Source organism: Mytilus galloprovincialis, chromosome 1 (genome assembly GCF_965363235.1).
Source record: "Mytilus galloprovincialis chromosome 1, xbMytGall1.hap1.1, whole genome shotgun sequence".
NCBI classification, from domain to species: domain Eukaryota; kingdom Metazoa; phylum Mollusca; class Bivalvia; order Mytilida; family Mytilidae; genus Mytilus; species Mytilus galloprovincialis.
This window is the reverse complement of record NC_134838.1, coordinates 61,454,467-61,470,891: the sequence shown is the minus strand read 5'-3', so window position 1 is coordinate 61,470,891 and position 16,425 is coordinate 61,454,467. Positions and strand designations below refer to the sequence as shown.

The 16,425-nt window shown below is 32.4% G+C and overlaps 1 protein-coding gene across 2 annotated transcripts in view; it reads right to left on the bottom strand.

Annotated features, from left to right (window-relative positions):
- LOC143080576 (plexin-B1-like) overlaps nt 1-1,798 on the bottom strand; it is a 92,956-nt gene extending 91,158 nt beyond the window's left edge. For both annotated transcript variants that reach the window (XM_076256482.1, XM_076256489.1), the window contains exon 1: nt 1,691-1,798. In XM_076256482.1, coding sequence (XP_076112597.1) covers nt 1,691-1,745 — 55 coding nt within the window. In that variant the 5' untranslated portion in view covers nt 1,746-1,798. The remainder of the gene's footprint in view (nt 1-1,690) is intronic.
- Nucleotides 1,799-16,425: the final 14,627 nt, after the last annotated feature.

Genomic DNA, 16,425 nt, shown 5'->3' with positions numbered 1-16,425 from the left:
TAAATCGTGCATTTATGTTTCATTTAATCAAAAATTAAATTTTCTCGTATTAATACCGCTTGCTTGTTATTATACAATTATAGCCTTTGTATAAGGTCGATACAACTTGAATGATATATTGACCCGAAAGAAGTATATTGACTGAGGACGAAGTTGGAATTTTATAGATATCATATTGTCTCCTAAACAATAACAACATAGAAGTTATTATTTCATTTATTTTTTATGTTTGTTTCAAAGTTTACTTCTAATTATTTTTATATTGCAACTAATTGTGTTTATTTCCTAAAGAGAGTAACATTGCTATATTTTGTATAATGTCAATTTCATCATGGAACACATTCTCCACAATCAGGGGTCCATAAAGGGATGAAAATATGTTTGACATTTGTGTTACGATTTAAAAAGCTTTCAATGTATTAATTTAAGTTGCAGTTTAAAAACAATATTAGGTCAATGTCATAAAAATATAAACTTTTTTGTACTCGGCGAAAAGCTGGTGAAGGGTCCGGTAGAACCTCGCCCATCCCCAGTTTCTCAGCCACATACACAAAAGTTTATATTTTCCTGACATTGACCTAATATTGTATATGAAGATTTTTCTTCTTCAAATAATCGATCATAGATATTTATTATTAAACTGTTATCAATATCATGAAATTCGTAACATGACGTCACAAAGTATATCGGTTTTTAGATATCTAAAAATAACCGTGCAATATGGTTTTTGCTATGCAATATGCTTTTTGCTATCCGTCGTTTTAAGAATTGAATGCTTCTTTTTGTAAATTTATTGGGGTGTAAAAGCGTTGACCGAAGTACATTTTGTATGAAGCGCGGAAGCGCTTCATTCTAAAAATGTACGCACGGTCAACGCTTTTACAACCCTATAAAGTTACAAAAAGAAGCATTCAATACTTATAATTACATTTTTTAGCTATGATCATGAAAACACGAATTTTATATATTTTATTATTTAATTCACCTGTGCACTTTATTGTTTGAGCACGTGTTATCATGAATGAATAGTTGTATTGAGTAATGCAACTGCTTACGGAATAGCACGTGATGTGCAGTTAGCCAATCAGAATAACATATTATAATGAAACATACATCTAATGTAATTATTTCTATCTACCTTCGAAAATATAGTTTAACATGTGACTATCCCTGAACGAATCAAATTAGTTAAAATATACGATTAATAATATTATATTACATAATCTATCGAAAGTATACAGCATACGTTTGGCGTAATAAATGTCACCCTGTTTTAAAAAGTAGTCATTTCTTTATACCGAGCAATCCATAGACTGCTTACTAGTTTTTGATTGTGTTTTTTTTATCTTCTTTAACAAAAAACCAACTATAACATATAGAATCTCAAACTTTTAATATTATTTGGTTTTCTAGATTGTTGATCAGGATCATACCTGATGATAGTTATATAAGTAACACGTCTTGTTCAAATCACAAAGTACTTTTCCTAGTAAAATTCAACATATGATCTAAATTTTCGTGTAAAAGTCAAGAAAAAGAGTGACAAGAAAATATATGATATAAAGTTTCAAATTGGTACAAAGTCATGTATATTGAAAACGCCATTTTCACCTTTAAATGTTCATGGTTGACACAATAACAATCAAATATTTAATAACTACATGTACTGCTAAAGAAAGACAAATCTTACTTTGTGCTGGAACTGTCAGCACAGCAGTTGCGAGAATAACCAAATTAAGTAACATGTTAGCCTTTTCTACGTCGTAGTAAACATCTTCGTATTTTCATTTTCTATGCTAAAACATAAAAGACGAGAAATGTGAAAAAAATATACATATTTGTTTTACTCAATATCTTTACTACTAAAGGAAGAGACTTCAACCGCAACTCCTTTGAAACCAACACTGGTGGTGAGGCACATAGTACATACAAATGACCTCATTTGGATTTCGTGGGCATCACGTCGATTGAGCATGCGCGAAAGCGTATAAGACACGGATTGGTAACGGTCTCCGAATTTGGATGTTTTCTCAATAATTGGCGTATTCTGTGCAAAAATTAAAGATGGGGTTCAAAGACAAGTTTAGGAAGTTAAAACACTACATGTTTACGTTATATCACAAATATTATCGACTGTGTATGGTTCACTGGTGGTATTTAGCGAATGGTCGTTACGTAAAGTTACGACCATCTGAATAATGGAGACAACTCTAGGGATAAGTTTTTCTTTTCCGATTTTAGTGCAGTAAAAGGTTTATTTGAGCCAAACCGCTTGTCTCATACATACTTATCGTCAGTGCGTTGATATTGAAACAAAATTTGATACATAAAAACATTCCAATTTCCAAAAAATAGTCATTCAAAAATTATATCATGATGGTCGTTGCTAAAACAAAAAATAATGTTGAGGATGGTCGGAACTTAAATTGTGATGGTCGTTATTCTTAATCAAATAGGACCGAATAAGGCAAGTTAAGAATATATTTGTGAAGTTGAATTCACCAAATGATAAAAACTAAAAGGGATTAAGAAAAAAAATTGGAACGAATCGAACGAAACAATAAAAAATGAAATGAACAGTCATTGTTACTTAAAATATAATGTATAAAATTGACCAAGAGGCAAATAGATGTAAGCGGTTAAATTCAATAACAATATAAATGTTTCAAAAGTGGAGAATTCATTTTAAAACAAGAAACACATCTCTGGTTATGATCATTGTTATTTACGAATAAAAAAGCATGAACTGTTTCAAATCATTTTTAATTAGTAAACAAAATAAATGATTTTAAGAAAAGACGTTTTTAACAAATTGGACATCACATGAAATAACAGTATCCTGTTTTTTTTTCTTTCTTGAGATTTTGCATCTTTTAAAAATATGAACTTTTTAAAAACCATTATCTACCTACTAGGTGGAATTCAAAAAAACTACAATTTAAAATTGATACTTTAAGTCGAAAGAGCATTAGTAAGGAATCAAAATAAGCTAAAAATTATTGATAGGTTATGGAAGTCGTTATCGAGACTAGACCATACCCGCGAATTTGCAGGTCCGTACCTGAATTAAAGAACATACGCCTTATTGTTAGCCTGGATTTTGAGAAGTCGTATTGTCATTTGGTAAAGTCAAGCGGATTACAAGGTGCACAGTTATTCCCTGTAAAATTTCGAAGTTAAGGTATGATATAGAGACTCTCTATAAATTATAGCAGTGATCGTCTTGGAGAAGAAACTTAGAATTGATAGTTGATAGCACAAACATTTTATTTATAATATACGTATGTTCATAGTATGCAGTAGTCCAAATACTTATGACGTCGTGGATGGCTATTTTTAATGTTTGTAAGGCGTCTGCAAAGAGCCTTCCAAAACGTCTTAATTATTTGGATTAAGTAATAACGCGAAAAGTCAATGGAATTCAACAGAAAACAAATAACGAGACTTTTGAAAAAAGAGAGAGGGCTTAAGGCAGCAACCATTTGATTTTCGGGGGGGGGGGGGGGGGGGGGGGCTAAGAGGAGTCCCGCTCCAGTCATGAATCATTTATTCCCTATATAATTAACAAATTTCCGATCCCCCTGAAAAACCCTATAAAACTGCCTCTGCATGTAATCTTTTACAAAAATTCATCCTACAGCAATGTACATACTTTCAACCAAGCTTTAAATGCCCGTATTTTCGCGGGACGTCATATGCAATGAAAACAAAGAAACGCTATATTTACAGGTAACGTTTTTTCATATCAAGGAATTATTAAAATAAAATTGATATTGCGTTCCTTCCTATTTTATACTAGACTGATAAATATATATTTTACTCAAAATTTCATGCAAAAGAGACTGGGAAAAGGAAGTACATTGTAGATTTCTGCGCAGATACGGGAATTCAAAACTTGACATAAAAAAAATTGAACGATTTTGAGTTCCTTAGTACAATGAAAATTTCGGGAAAATTTTCCCGATTTTTTATTTTTTTTTATTTTATTGAATTTTCTACTGTTATTGGGGACTTCGTTCCCATATAACATAAACTTTATTTTCAACTTGCAAATGTATGTGATAGTTGCCGCAGTACGTTTAGTTCTTTCTACCTTGTCCCCTATTACAGTAGAAAATTCAATAAAAAAAAAAAAAAAAAAAAAAGTCGGGAAAATTTTTCATTGTACTAATGAACTCAAAATCGTTCTATTTTTTTTTTGTCCGCGTTTTTTAATTTCCGGATCTGCGCAAACCACATAATTCTACTTCCTTCTTCCGGTTTTGTTGTCGTGAGACATTTATTAGTCTAGTAAAATATATAGGAAGTCAAGGAACACAATACCAATATTTCATTTTTAATCATTCTTTGTCTTTGGTATGAATAAACGTTACCTGATGCATTGCGTTTCTTTGTTTACATTGAACATGACGTCATAACTTAAATAACGTCACAAGTAAAATCCCTAACAACAGAACCAAAATCGGAAACGTTACGGTATTTCCGTTTCTTTTTTTTAACAAATATTTAAGTTACAAAAAAAATAATTTAAACAAACTTCGTCCCCATTCACAGGTAATGCCTGCCTCATATTATTATCCTTACTACAAATAAAGGCAACAGTAGTATACCGATGTTCAAACTCATAAATCCATAGACAAAAAACAAAATCGGGGTAACAAACTAAAACTGAGGGAAACGCATTAAATATAAGAGGAGAACAACGACACAACACTACAATGTAACACACACAGAAACGGACCAAGCAACAGACAAAATCCCACGAGAATAACAAATATAACTTCAAAACCAAATACATGAATTTGGGATAGACAAGTACCGTGACACGTCTTATCGCAATGTGTATTTACACTAAAAAAAAAAAGAGAATACAAACGACGCAACGTTAAAATGTAACACATACAGAAACGAACTATAATATAACAATGGCCATATTCCTGACTTGGTACAGGACATTTTTAAAGAAAAAAATGGTGGGTTGAACCTAGTTTTGTGGCATGCCAAACCTCCCCTTTTATAGCCATGTGAAATATAACATTAAGATGACAACTCAACACCACAGGACTACAATATAAATAAATTGGAGAATTCAATTGACAAGGAAACACACGAACAACAGCCAACAAAAGGCTGAAGTTGAAAATTTTAATACGCCAGAAGTACATTTTATCCACACAAGATCTACTAGTGATGCCCAGATACAAAAGTTTGAAAGCCGAAACAAGCACAAAGTCGAACAGCATCGAGGACCAAAAGATCAAAAAAGTTGTGTCAAAAACGGCCAGGGTTTTCTGTTAGTTACCAGAACATCCTTATCATTTAGAATAATTTATACTTTTGCAAACAATAAATTTATAAAATTAATAAACAAAAGCTGTACATGATAGAACTGAAATATTTAGTAATTGCAGGAAACAACTGAAATACATTACATAACCAGACATTTGCAACACAATATGTAGACACATCCGAATATGTTTAAACCTCAACGTCAAGTGACGTCATATTTGAAATTGTAAAAAATGACAAAAAAATGATGACGTCATTTGAATTTGTAAAACAGATCATCAAAAAATGAAAAATGACGTCATTTGAATGAATAAGATAGAACTAGGACTGACCCAAGATTACATTTGAACTAAATACTGATATTGCACTTAATAACAATGCGCATTTCAATATCTATTAATAGCAAACTAAGGCAGCAATTAACTATATTATAAAGCTATGTCCGGTTTGTTTTGAATCTCACGTAAAATATCGCACTGATTACGTTGAACAAAATGAAATCTAATAAATGAATGCGGTGATTAATATTATTTACCATAACACATAAATATAATAGAAAAGAATAGAAATACAAACTACTAATATTGATCTTACTCTTCAATTCAGCGCGTGTAGCAGTGTAAAATATATATCACCAATATTCCTACTTTCGAGGTTAACACAATGTCCATTGCGACACCATATGCATGGATTCAGTTTTAATTCCGTACCAATACTTAGAACTAATAATGATATACCGCAATAAATGATCGTCATGCAATCGATAAAAATAAAGACAACACGTTAAAAATACAGGATTCCGAAGCGCATTTGTGTATTTACCTTCATCATGAACGACCAAAAGCTGAATATTTGAAGGCCCATGGTTTATAAGAACTGCAATAGCTGATTAAAAGTTAGAAGATGATTGTTCAAAATTGTACGTTCAATAATTTCATCTGCCGACATGATTGCAGGTAATAAAAGGTCGTAAATAAAAAAAAAATTTAAAAACAAATATGAGGGAATACACGTGTATTCAACAATTTGATGCATTAACGTACAGTAAAAAATATATTAATACTCAACCCTAACCTACTAGTTGGTTTAATGCGAGTTGATTAGTTTTCATTGTTACATCTAAATGATTGTCGTTTGGAATACATCAGAACTGTGTATGTTTAATAATTCTTTAACTTAATTTCTGCATATCATCATCAGAGTAACAAATAATATTGTTTGTAGTAAAGTTAAACCCTAGATATAGGAAGATGTGGTGTGAGTGCCAATGAGACAAGTTGGCAACTCTCCCTCCAAATAACAATTTACATGACAACTGAGTTTATCAACATGGTTATGTACACAGTACTTTTAACATACTTTGATAAACAGTTCGTCTAAATACTCGAGTTACGATCATCTTTCAAAGTTACGACCATCTTGTGTCGGTTACTATCATCATCCAAACTACTATAGTTGACGTTACAACAATCACACATTTAAAGTAACGACCATCATGCTCGAATTTTTTAATTACTTTTTTACGAAGATTTGAATGATTTTATGTATTAAGTTTGGTTTCAATATAAACGCACTTATGATAAGTGTATATGAGACAAGCGGTTTGACTCGAATAAACATTTAACTCTATGAAAATCGGAAAAGAAAAACTTATCCCTAGAGTTGTCTCCCATATTCGGATGGTCGTAACTTTACGTAACGTCCATTTGCTAAATACCACCAGTGAACCATACACAGTCAATAATATTTGTGATACATGTATAACGTAAACATGTAGTGTTTTTACTTCCTAAACTTGTCTATGAACCAATCTTTAATATTTCCACGGAATAGTATTACGCCAATTATTCAGAAAACATCCAAATTCGAAGACCGTTATCAATCCGTGTCTTATACGCTTTCGCGCATGCTCAATCGACGTGATGCCCGCGAAATCCAAACTGAGGTCATTTGTATGTATTATATATATGTGCCTCATTTTCATTTCTTTAATAAAGTAGACATGGTAGAATTAAATGCATTAACCGTGTCTAAATCTTAACTGTGTCCACCTTATATTACTGTGTCAATACTCTTTGTTCCAACACTTGCCACTTGCCCAATTGTACCACAATATCGCAGGCATATTCTCCTATTCTTAATCGCTTTGTATATCTGATGAGTTAAGCCTTTACAACTGATTTGTATAGTTTGTTCTTATGTTGTGCTGTTACACCACTGTCCCAGGTGAAGGGAAGGGACGAGCGCTCACAAGCATGATTAACCACGTTACAGTCTGTATGCGCCTGTATCAAGTCAGTAGCCGTGACGTAGTTCATATGGTTCAGTGGTTGTCGTTGGTTCATGTATGTCATGTCTGTCATTTTGTCATTCGTAAATTGTTTTGTTATTCCCTATAGGCCGTTAGTTTTCTCAATTGAACTGTTTCATTTCGGTGAGTTTTTTTTATTGTTGATCGAAGGTCGTACGCTTGCCTAAACCGGTAATTGCTTACATCCACTTCATTAGAACTTTAGTTGATAGTTGTGTCATTTGCAACCATTATGCATACCATATCTCCTTATTTTTATACATATGTAGTTAAGTACGAAAAAGGAAGTAAAAAGTAATATGATACATAAAATAGTCAAAATGAATGAATAAAGATGAATTACAATGAGATGACACGGACACTTAATGGAATAAACAAGATATATAAATACATTGTCAGAGATATAAAAAACGTAAATATATATATTTTTACGTCCCCCCCCCCAAAAAAAAAAACGTTTAAAGGGCGTTATGAATTCATACCATACTATAGATACAACATAACAATAAACGAAAGCGAATTTGGAAGTTACAAAATAAAATAAACATACCTTGCATCACTAATACCTTCCATTAATAGAGTGTGTACAAAAAATCAAACAGGAAGTGTTTCTCCTTTTTAAATGTAAAAATGTAATTCAACCTAATATTTTAACTGAGACCGGAAAAATAAATAATTGTACACCCCATGTATTGTGATTTTACGCATTTTATCATATTTGATTACCGTACAGCTATGCTTCTTGGGTATTCATTGTATTTGATGTCAACAGACGTATTTGTGTACCCTAGACAAAGTAAAGTGTGTTTACAAAGGGAGAGGGTAGGAATACAGGTGGTAGATTATTGAAAAATTCATATATAAATTACATCATATAAAGAATTTTTTCTATAAACAAAATACTTAATTAATATTGTTACAAACGTAATTTTGCGAATAAAAAAAATTCCTACAAAAGAGGCCGTTAATTACAATATATGTGACGGCATGGTAATTATATCATCATCCTTTGCGACAGACAAAACATAAATGAAGCTGATCTGAGAAAGATAACCAATTTTATTTGCTAATTGAAAATTAAGCGGAATAAAATAATTTAAGACGGCAGAGAAGATAATTCTGTTTTAATTGGTTATTACTAACCGACATAAATAAAAGAGTGAGCTATTAATACTGTAAATGTATTATGTCTCTAGTCTGGTCAAAGGGTCAGAGTGTCCTACTTAATTAAACGATAAATTGTTGAAATTAGATAACATGTTTTCACGTGCAGAGAAATTTCACTTATGACCAATGCATGATTGGATATCATCTTTCTTATTGATCAGTGATCTTGCGGGTCAGTACGAGTTCACGTTTAAGTGTATTGTGGTCACTTCCTTTTATCATCAGCATTTAATGTGTTAACTTGTGATTCTTAGCAAACAATTTGTTCAAAATTATATGTGATTTTGTTTTTTGTTTTATGGATAATTTGGGACTGGAGTGATTTCGTTTTAGCTATTTCAGGTAAAATCGAACTATACTTTTATTTTTAAGCTATTCTGTGCTTACATTTTGAACAAACGTACAGTTATTTTTTTATTTTTTTTTTTTTTTTTTTTTTAACTATTCTTCCATTCGGATAGAACTCACGATTTAGATTTATGCCAAACATGAGCAGTTGGTCAAATTCATTTCTTTGTCAAAGAGATAGTGGGTCAAATTAATTTTCATGTGGGTGGCAACACTGTGCGTTTGCGATCAAAATGTATATAATTATCATTTATCTGATGATTAACCGCTGATGCTATTATTTTACAAGTTACTGAATCCTTCACATTATCATTATGTTTGCAGAATGTATATCCGCCTAATGTACAAAAAAATGATGTATTTGTAAGATACACGATTCGTTTAAATTTAACTACAATTAAAAATTGGATTATTGCATAACGATAATAATACCATACATGATAGAATGCAAAGTTATACACTTATAATTTATAACGGTTCCATACATTTTAAGTACTCAGTCTCTTATATGAAAGAGCAAGACAGTTTAAGTTTTAATGCTAAGCTATTGTGTTACAAACCCATTTGCCTTACTTGTTTGGGTAAGGTTGACGACATTTCAATTGGTGCAGTGAACTTGACTGCTTGTACATACATGTATGACCTCTGTGTATGTGCTTTTTCAATTACGTTTTATGCAGAGTTCATTGTTTTATGCTATGTCACGAAACTCATGCTACTTTCGTAAATCTCGTCACGGCAGTTTGGTTTGAGCTCATTATAATTTTGCAAGTTAGCCTTATCGCTATAATTGTTAGTATTTTAATTTATGCAAGTGTACCTTGTTTGTTTTATGCAATCGGTATAAAAAGGATATGTCTCTTACCTATATCGCAACCCAATGCTTATTTATTACGAACCAATTTACCTGTCTTTGCCTGTTTGGGTAATGTGGACGATATTTAAATTTTCGCAGAGGGCGTGGTTGCTTGTACTTATGTCCTCTGTGTATTATTTTCTCAGAGGTTTTGGTAGCTTGGTCTATGACCTCTGTGTATTTACTTTTGCAAATATTGTAGTATGTAGTGGGTATTGTTTTATGCTTCGTCATGAAACTCGTGCTTCTTTGGTTTTGCAGAGGTCGTAGTAGCTTGGTCTATGATCTCTGCATTGTTTTATGCTTCATCATGAAACTCATGCTACTCTTTCAGAGGTCGTAGTAGCTTGGTCTATGACCTCTGTGTATTTGCTTTTGTAAAGTTAATATGTAGTGGGTTTTGTTTTATGCTTCGTCATGAAACGCATGTTATATTTTTGCAGAGGTCGTAGTAGCTTGGTCTATGATCTCTGTATTGTTTTATGCTTCGTCATGAAACTCATGCTAAACTACTTTTAATTATTATTTCGTCATGGTGATTGGTTTGGAATAAATTAATTTTGTAATCAATTCTTTAGCTACATACAAAATTGCCAGTATTTTGAGACATGTAGCCAGATTTACATGTTTGTCAGTTTGTAATACTTGTTTTTAATGTATTATTTTATTTATCTTTACTAGTATAATTCATGTACATGATATAGTTTGGGATGCGATGAACGTAATTGATAATTTTTATGCCGATACTTATATAGGGTGAAAAAGGGGAACATTCAGAATTTAACCAAATTTGCTTTATTTCACAGATTTTAAAGAAATTAACTCAAATAAGAAGTTTTATAAATATTTAATGAAGATTGATAGAATCCTGGGCCTTAAATATGATGACTCAGCATAAATTAACAGTTTACAGTATGCATAGTTTACTTAAAGTCCTGGATACAAAATTAAATCATAATATTTGCATATTTGTAAGTTAAATTGTTAAGAAGTGTCTATATTAACTCTTCGCAGTCATTGAAACTCATAGATCCTTCCGGAATATTATTTATGGGGTATTTGTGTCCTTTCGATAACCCAAAAGTAAGCCGCAACACCTAAATCTGCTTTTTTGTCATCACGGCATAATAAATACAAGCTAGAAAAACAAAAATATCTCAAGAAAACTTACAATAGTGTGTTCTATCCTGAATATGTACTAAATATTCAAAATTGCTAGAAACAGCAGAATGATTTAGGAAATTTGAGGCCCCAGGGGCAAAAAACATAGAAAATTGCCTACCCCCTGGATCATAAAACAAATAATTTAACTTGTAAATGCTATGATTTTATGATTTTAAAGTTTTTGATACAGAAAACAATAACTATGCTTAGAAGTTATGCAAAAATCAGATGTTAGCAGTCATCTCTACAACATTTTAAGTGAATTTATATCTCAGACTGGTATCTGCATACATACAACTATTGCAAATATGGCTTTGTTTGAACACTTCTAGTATATATAGTAGCTAAATTGTGTCAGATATATGGTTATAGATGATACTGTTGTGACAAGAATTCTAAATTGACCATTTGAGGCAGAAAATGTGTTCTTTAATTGACAAATAGGCATACAGTAAGATGTGGACTGGAGATAGAGGCTGGATTGGATACTTTATATAATCTTGAATGTTGTAATGCTTGACTGCTAAACATTACATTTATGATATTCTGATATGCTTTCAATATGGTATCAAAACAGTTTTTAACAGGTTCTAGACATTTTTTATCAGAAAATATGCAAATAGGGTAAGCTGGCAATAATTAAAGTCTTGTTTTCAAATTCTTTAAAAAATTGAAACAGGGGAGGGGGTATAAGATGTATAGTAAAGAAAAAATTAGAGCATACACAGTGATTTCTTTAAGACTTTAATTCTGATAAATGAGTATTAATGTGAGAAAAACTGATTTTAGAGAGTTTTCTATTTGAATAAATGTCTGTATAGGTTGCACTTTGTAAATACAGCTGTTTCTCAAAACACGCCTCTTTTGGGGAGTAATTGAATATTCATAGAAAATTAATTTTGTTTACATACTGGTTCCCAGTTATGCTCTCTGTGTTCCATATCGCAGAGACAGAACTTGGGAATGTTACCAGTAAATAAACACGTGCATATTGTTTACATGGAAATCTGTGGTAACCTTTCATTCGAGGTAGGGGTAGTTAAGAAAATTAGTGTAAGTTTAAACTCTGAGAAGTTCAGGGCATATAAACGTTGAAAATATGCCGCACAGCCCTATATTTTGACCTTTGAAAAACATTGTGGTGCATATGAACTTTCAATTCTAGGATAAGATTTTTTTCAAAACTTCATAGTAAAAGTGGTACAGTTTTAGCCGTAAAAGGAGTTCCTATGGGAAATTGCATTGCCAATATTTACAAAAATGCAACCTACACACTGTTAGGTCGTTTGCTTTTTTCTATATACTAGATTTATTAATAAAAATAACATTGGACAAGCCATATATATATATATACTGATGATATTTTAAAGTTCATACTCTTCATTTAATACATGATAAAAACATTTTTTCTGTTTAATGGTTGATTATTAATGCCCGTGTCACACTGTCCCGATTTTTATATACGATGGACACCCGAATGCGAAAATTGTAAGTTCGTACGAAGTTGGTCCCGATCTCGTTAAAATACCAAAAAGTGACCGAAGCAAGTACGATGAATAACGAAGTCTATACGATGGTGCCGAAATTATATACGATAGCAAAAGATGGACATACGAAGTTTAACCGAAGACGGGTATTTAAGCTTCATATCTCAGCCGAAGCCTACACGATGGATCACGAAGGCTACACGATAGATTACGAAGGCTACACGATGGATTACGATGATGGCACGATGGCCATACGATGTCTAAAAGACGTCGTGTACAGCTTACGATGCATTTAAATTATATGCCGAAGGCCTCACGCGTTTTAAATTGTTTGATCAATATTGAATATATATTATATTGTACATTTAATTTGGTATGGTGTTACTTGTTACGAATATCTTAAGCGCTATTGAATTTAAAGTTCAAAGGTCAAGGTCACAGTGGCAGTTGTAATACAAGGCAATATCACCCTTGTGGACACTCTAAAACCAATATGCTTCAAAAGATTTTAACCACATTTGGTATATTTATTGTTCCTCCTTGTAATGATCTGGCATTTTTTACGTTCAAGGCAAAAGGTCAAGGTCATGCAGATGGACTTGTTTTTTTCTCCTTGAAATAGCATAATACACAGGAAATTGGTTGCTCATTTTTTTACCTGCTGGTTCTGAAGACAATATTAAAGGTATTTCCAGTTACTGAATGTTTTGGTTGATTTCTAAAAAAATAGTTTATGTATCAAATATGCATATTTAATTTACCATTTTCTGCATGTGTCATATACAAATATAGTGTCCATATTTGTCCCCAATATGTTACAAACGAGGGGATGCCAAGCTCGGCATTGCCTTGTTTGACCTGTAAAATAGGTGCACTAGTCTGAATAATCACCAATAATTATTCCCATGTTGACTGATCTATCTTAAAGGTAAGGTAATGGGTTCGTTGATCCTTTTTATTCAAAAAGAGTTCTTTCCAGGAGAATATCATAATAATATAGACAAAAGGAAGGATGTGGGGAACGCAATAAATGCGGCAAAATATGACATATAGAAAACAAAATGGTTATGGAGTAAACATTCGTGTGACAACAACTCAGACGATACATAAAAAATCAGAATAATGAAGAAAACGTTGGTTTCCCTATATACGTGTACATGCAGTGTTGGTGTACGAGGCGCGTTTATGATCGTTTATGATTTTCATTATGTTACTTGATATGAAAAATTGACAAAAAAAAATTTTACTTGTAAAAGTAAATCCTGAGCCTGTAATAGATGCTCTTCTTGTTCCATTTGGATTAATAGAAACAACGCTGTCGCCTTTCTTGTTCTCATAGAATTATATGATATGAGCTCCATGTTTTGTGAACGCCTTTCTTAACTGTCGTATTAGACTGACCAGTGCATATCGCGCATGGCACTTTAAATGTATTTTACCGCGAAAATTAACTTACATTTAGCTGGATTTATTGCCGTCGTAGTTCCATCTTGTCGCCTTCGTACTTTTATTCGATGGCAACACGACGGGATTACGAGGTCTTTACGAAGTCGTGTTGCCATCGTTAGACCTTCGGGTAGCTTCGTGATTCATTCGTGTAGACATCGTAATGTCAAAACTGCCCGATGGAAACGATGGAAATACGAATGCAATACGATGTTCAAAGATGCATTCCCGGTGACATTACGATGGTGAGGATGGTGATACGAACTCAATACGAACCCTCAACATCGGACGCACCTTCGGGGATTTTTTAACATGTTAAAAAATTTAGAACCCTTCCCGAAGTTGTCCCCGAAGGCTAGAAAAAGTGGCCGATGGTTCTACGATGGTTAAAGATGGCACTACGAATAGCCCGATCTGGATACGATCAGTCCCGATTTTGTAAATTTCCATAATCGTGTTGCCATCGGCGTAAAAATCGGGACAGTGTGACGCGGGCATAAAGAAGAGAAACTATGTTAATTTAATTATCGCATATTATTCCTTAACATTCGTTATGTTTGTGGTCCTTGAGTAAGACCAAGTTCGTTTTTTAATGGGAATTTAATTTCATCCATTATTTTATATTCTTTTTTTTTGTTTTGTTTATTTCATGCCTTAACTATGGACGAAGAGCACTAAGAATGGTATTCACCTACGAAAGAACTTTTCCCATTGAAGGACATGTGCAATAAAGCGTGATATCAACAACTTACATATACTTTCATTTGTCAGCGGTATGCCATTAGTCCGATAATACAAACATACGATTATTGATGGTTTGCTGTTTCACTGACATTAATGACACATACCTAATTTAGATTAGAATTTTGATCCAGAAGTGCGAGTCGTATCAACATTGACTAACCAAAGCCTAATTTTACTGTTTTATAAATACAAATTTACAAAATACGACTTCGATCAGCATTTTGATACACAACTGGACCCTAGTTACAATGAAAGCTCAAAGCACCTATTGTTATTCCACCATCTCTTTAAAGTTGACTATGTCGTTAATTGTCCGGGACTCTCGTTACTTAATTACAGCACTTAGTTTTAGAGGAAGGAAAATAAAACAAACAAAGACTTCTGCCGCAGTTCATGGATGGAATGGTCCTATTAGTATCCGTGATTCAAGGATTGAAGTCAAATACGTTTATGGAATTTTACAGCTAAAAAGAATAAATTTAGTATCAGAACTTTATACTTCAGCTGTTGCGGGTCAGTATTACCTGACAAAACATTATGATCTTTATTTCATATAATTACAACTGTCTTGTTTTGGGTCAGCTTTGCTTGCCAAAACATTTTATGATTTTTATTTCTTATAATTACAACTGTCTTGTTTTGGGCCAGCATTGCCTGCCAAAACGTTTTATTATCTTTATCTCTTATAATTACAACTGTCTTGTTTTGGGTCAGCATTGCCTGCCAAAACGTTTTATTATCTTTTTTTCTTATAATTACAACTGTCTTGTTTTGGGTCAGCAGTGCCTGCCAAAACATTTTATGATTTTTATTTCATATAATTACACCCGTCTTGTTTTGGGTCAGCATTGCCTGCCAAAACGTTTTATGATTTTATTTCATATAATTACAACTGTCTTGTTTTGGGTCAGCATTGCCTGCCAAAACGTTTTATGATTTTATTTCATATAATTACAACTGTCTTGTTTTGGGTCAGCATTGCCTGCCAAAACGTTTTATGATCTTTATTTCATATAATTACAACTGTCTTGTTTTGGGTCAGCATTGCCTGCCAAAATATTTTATAATTTTTATTTCATATAATTACAACCGTCTTGTTTTGGGTCAGCATTGGCTGCCAAAACGGTTTTATCTTTATTTCACATAATTTCAACCGTATCTTGTTTGGGTCAGTATAGCCTGCTAAAACGTTTGTGATCTTTATTTCATACGATTTGTGTCTTTATTGCCGCCCTCCTGCCGATGCTGTCTTTACACATTGTTAAGGTGTCAATGGGATCATTCGATAGGCTACCTTAAAATTATGTTTTAATTTCATGGCTCGGTTTAACTTCCTGTATGTATACATGAATAGTTCGTAAATCATGTTATGGTTTTTAATGTTGCCTATCTAATTCACATTAAGTATTCATATTATATATATAAAAAGACTTTGATGGTTTATTCCAATGTTGCCTAAATGCTATGGTCTTTAGAGGTAAATTTATCACAAACCAAAGTTTTTATATTTAATTAAACTGGTTATTAACTAAATTGGATTTTTCTTTGGTTGAAAAATATATATGAAACATCACTTAAAGCTGGATTATTATATTTTTCATTTAACAACTTTA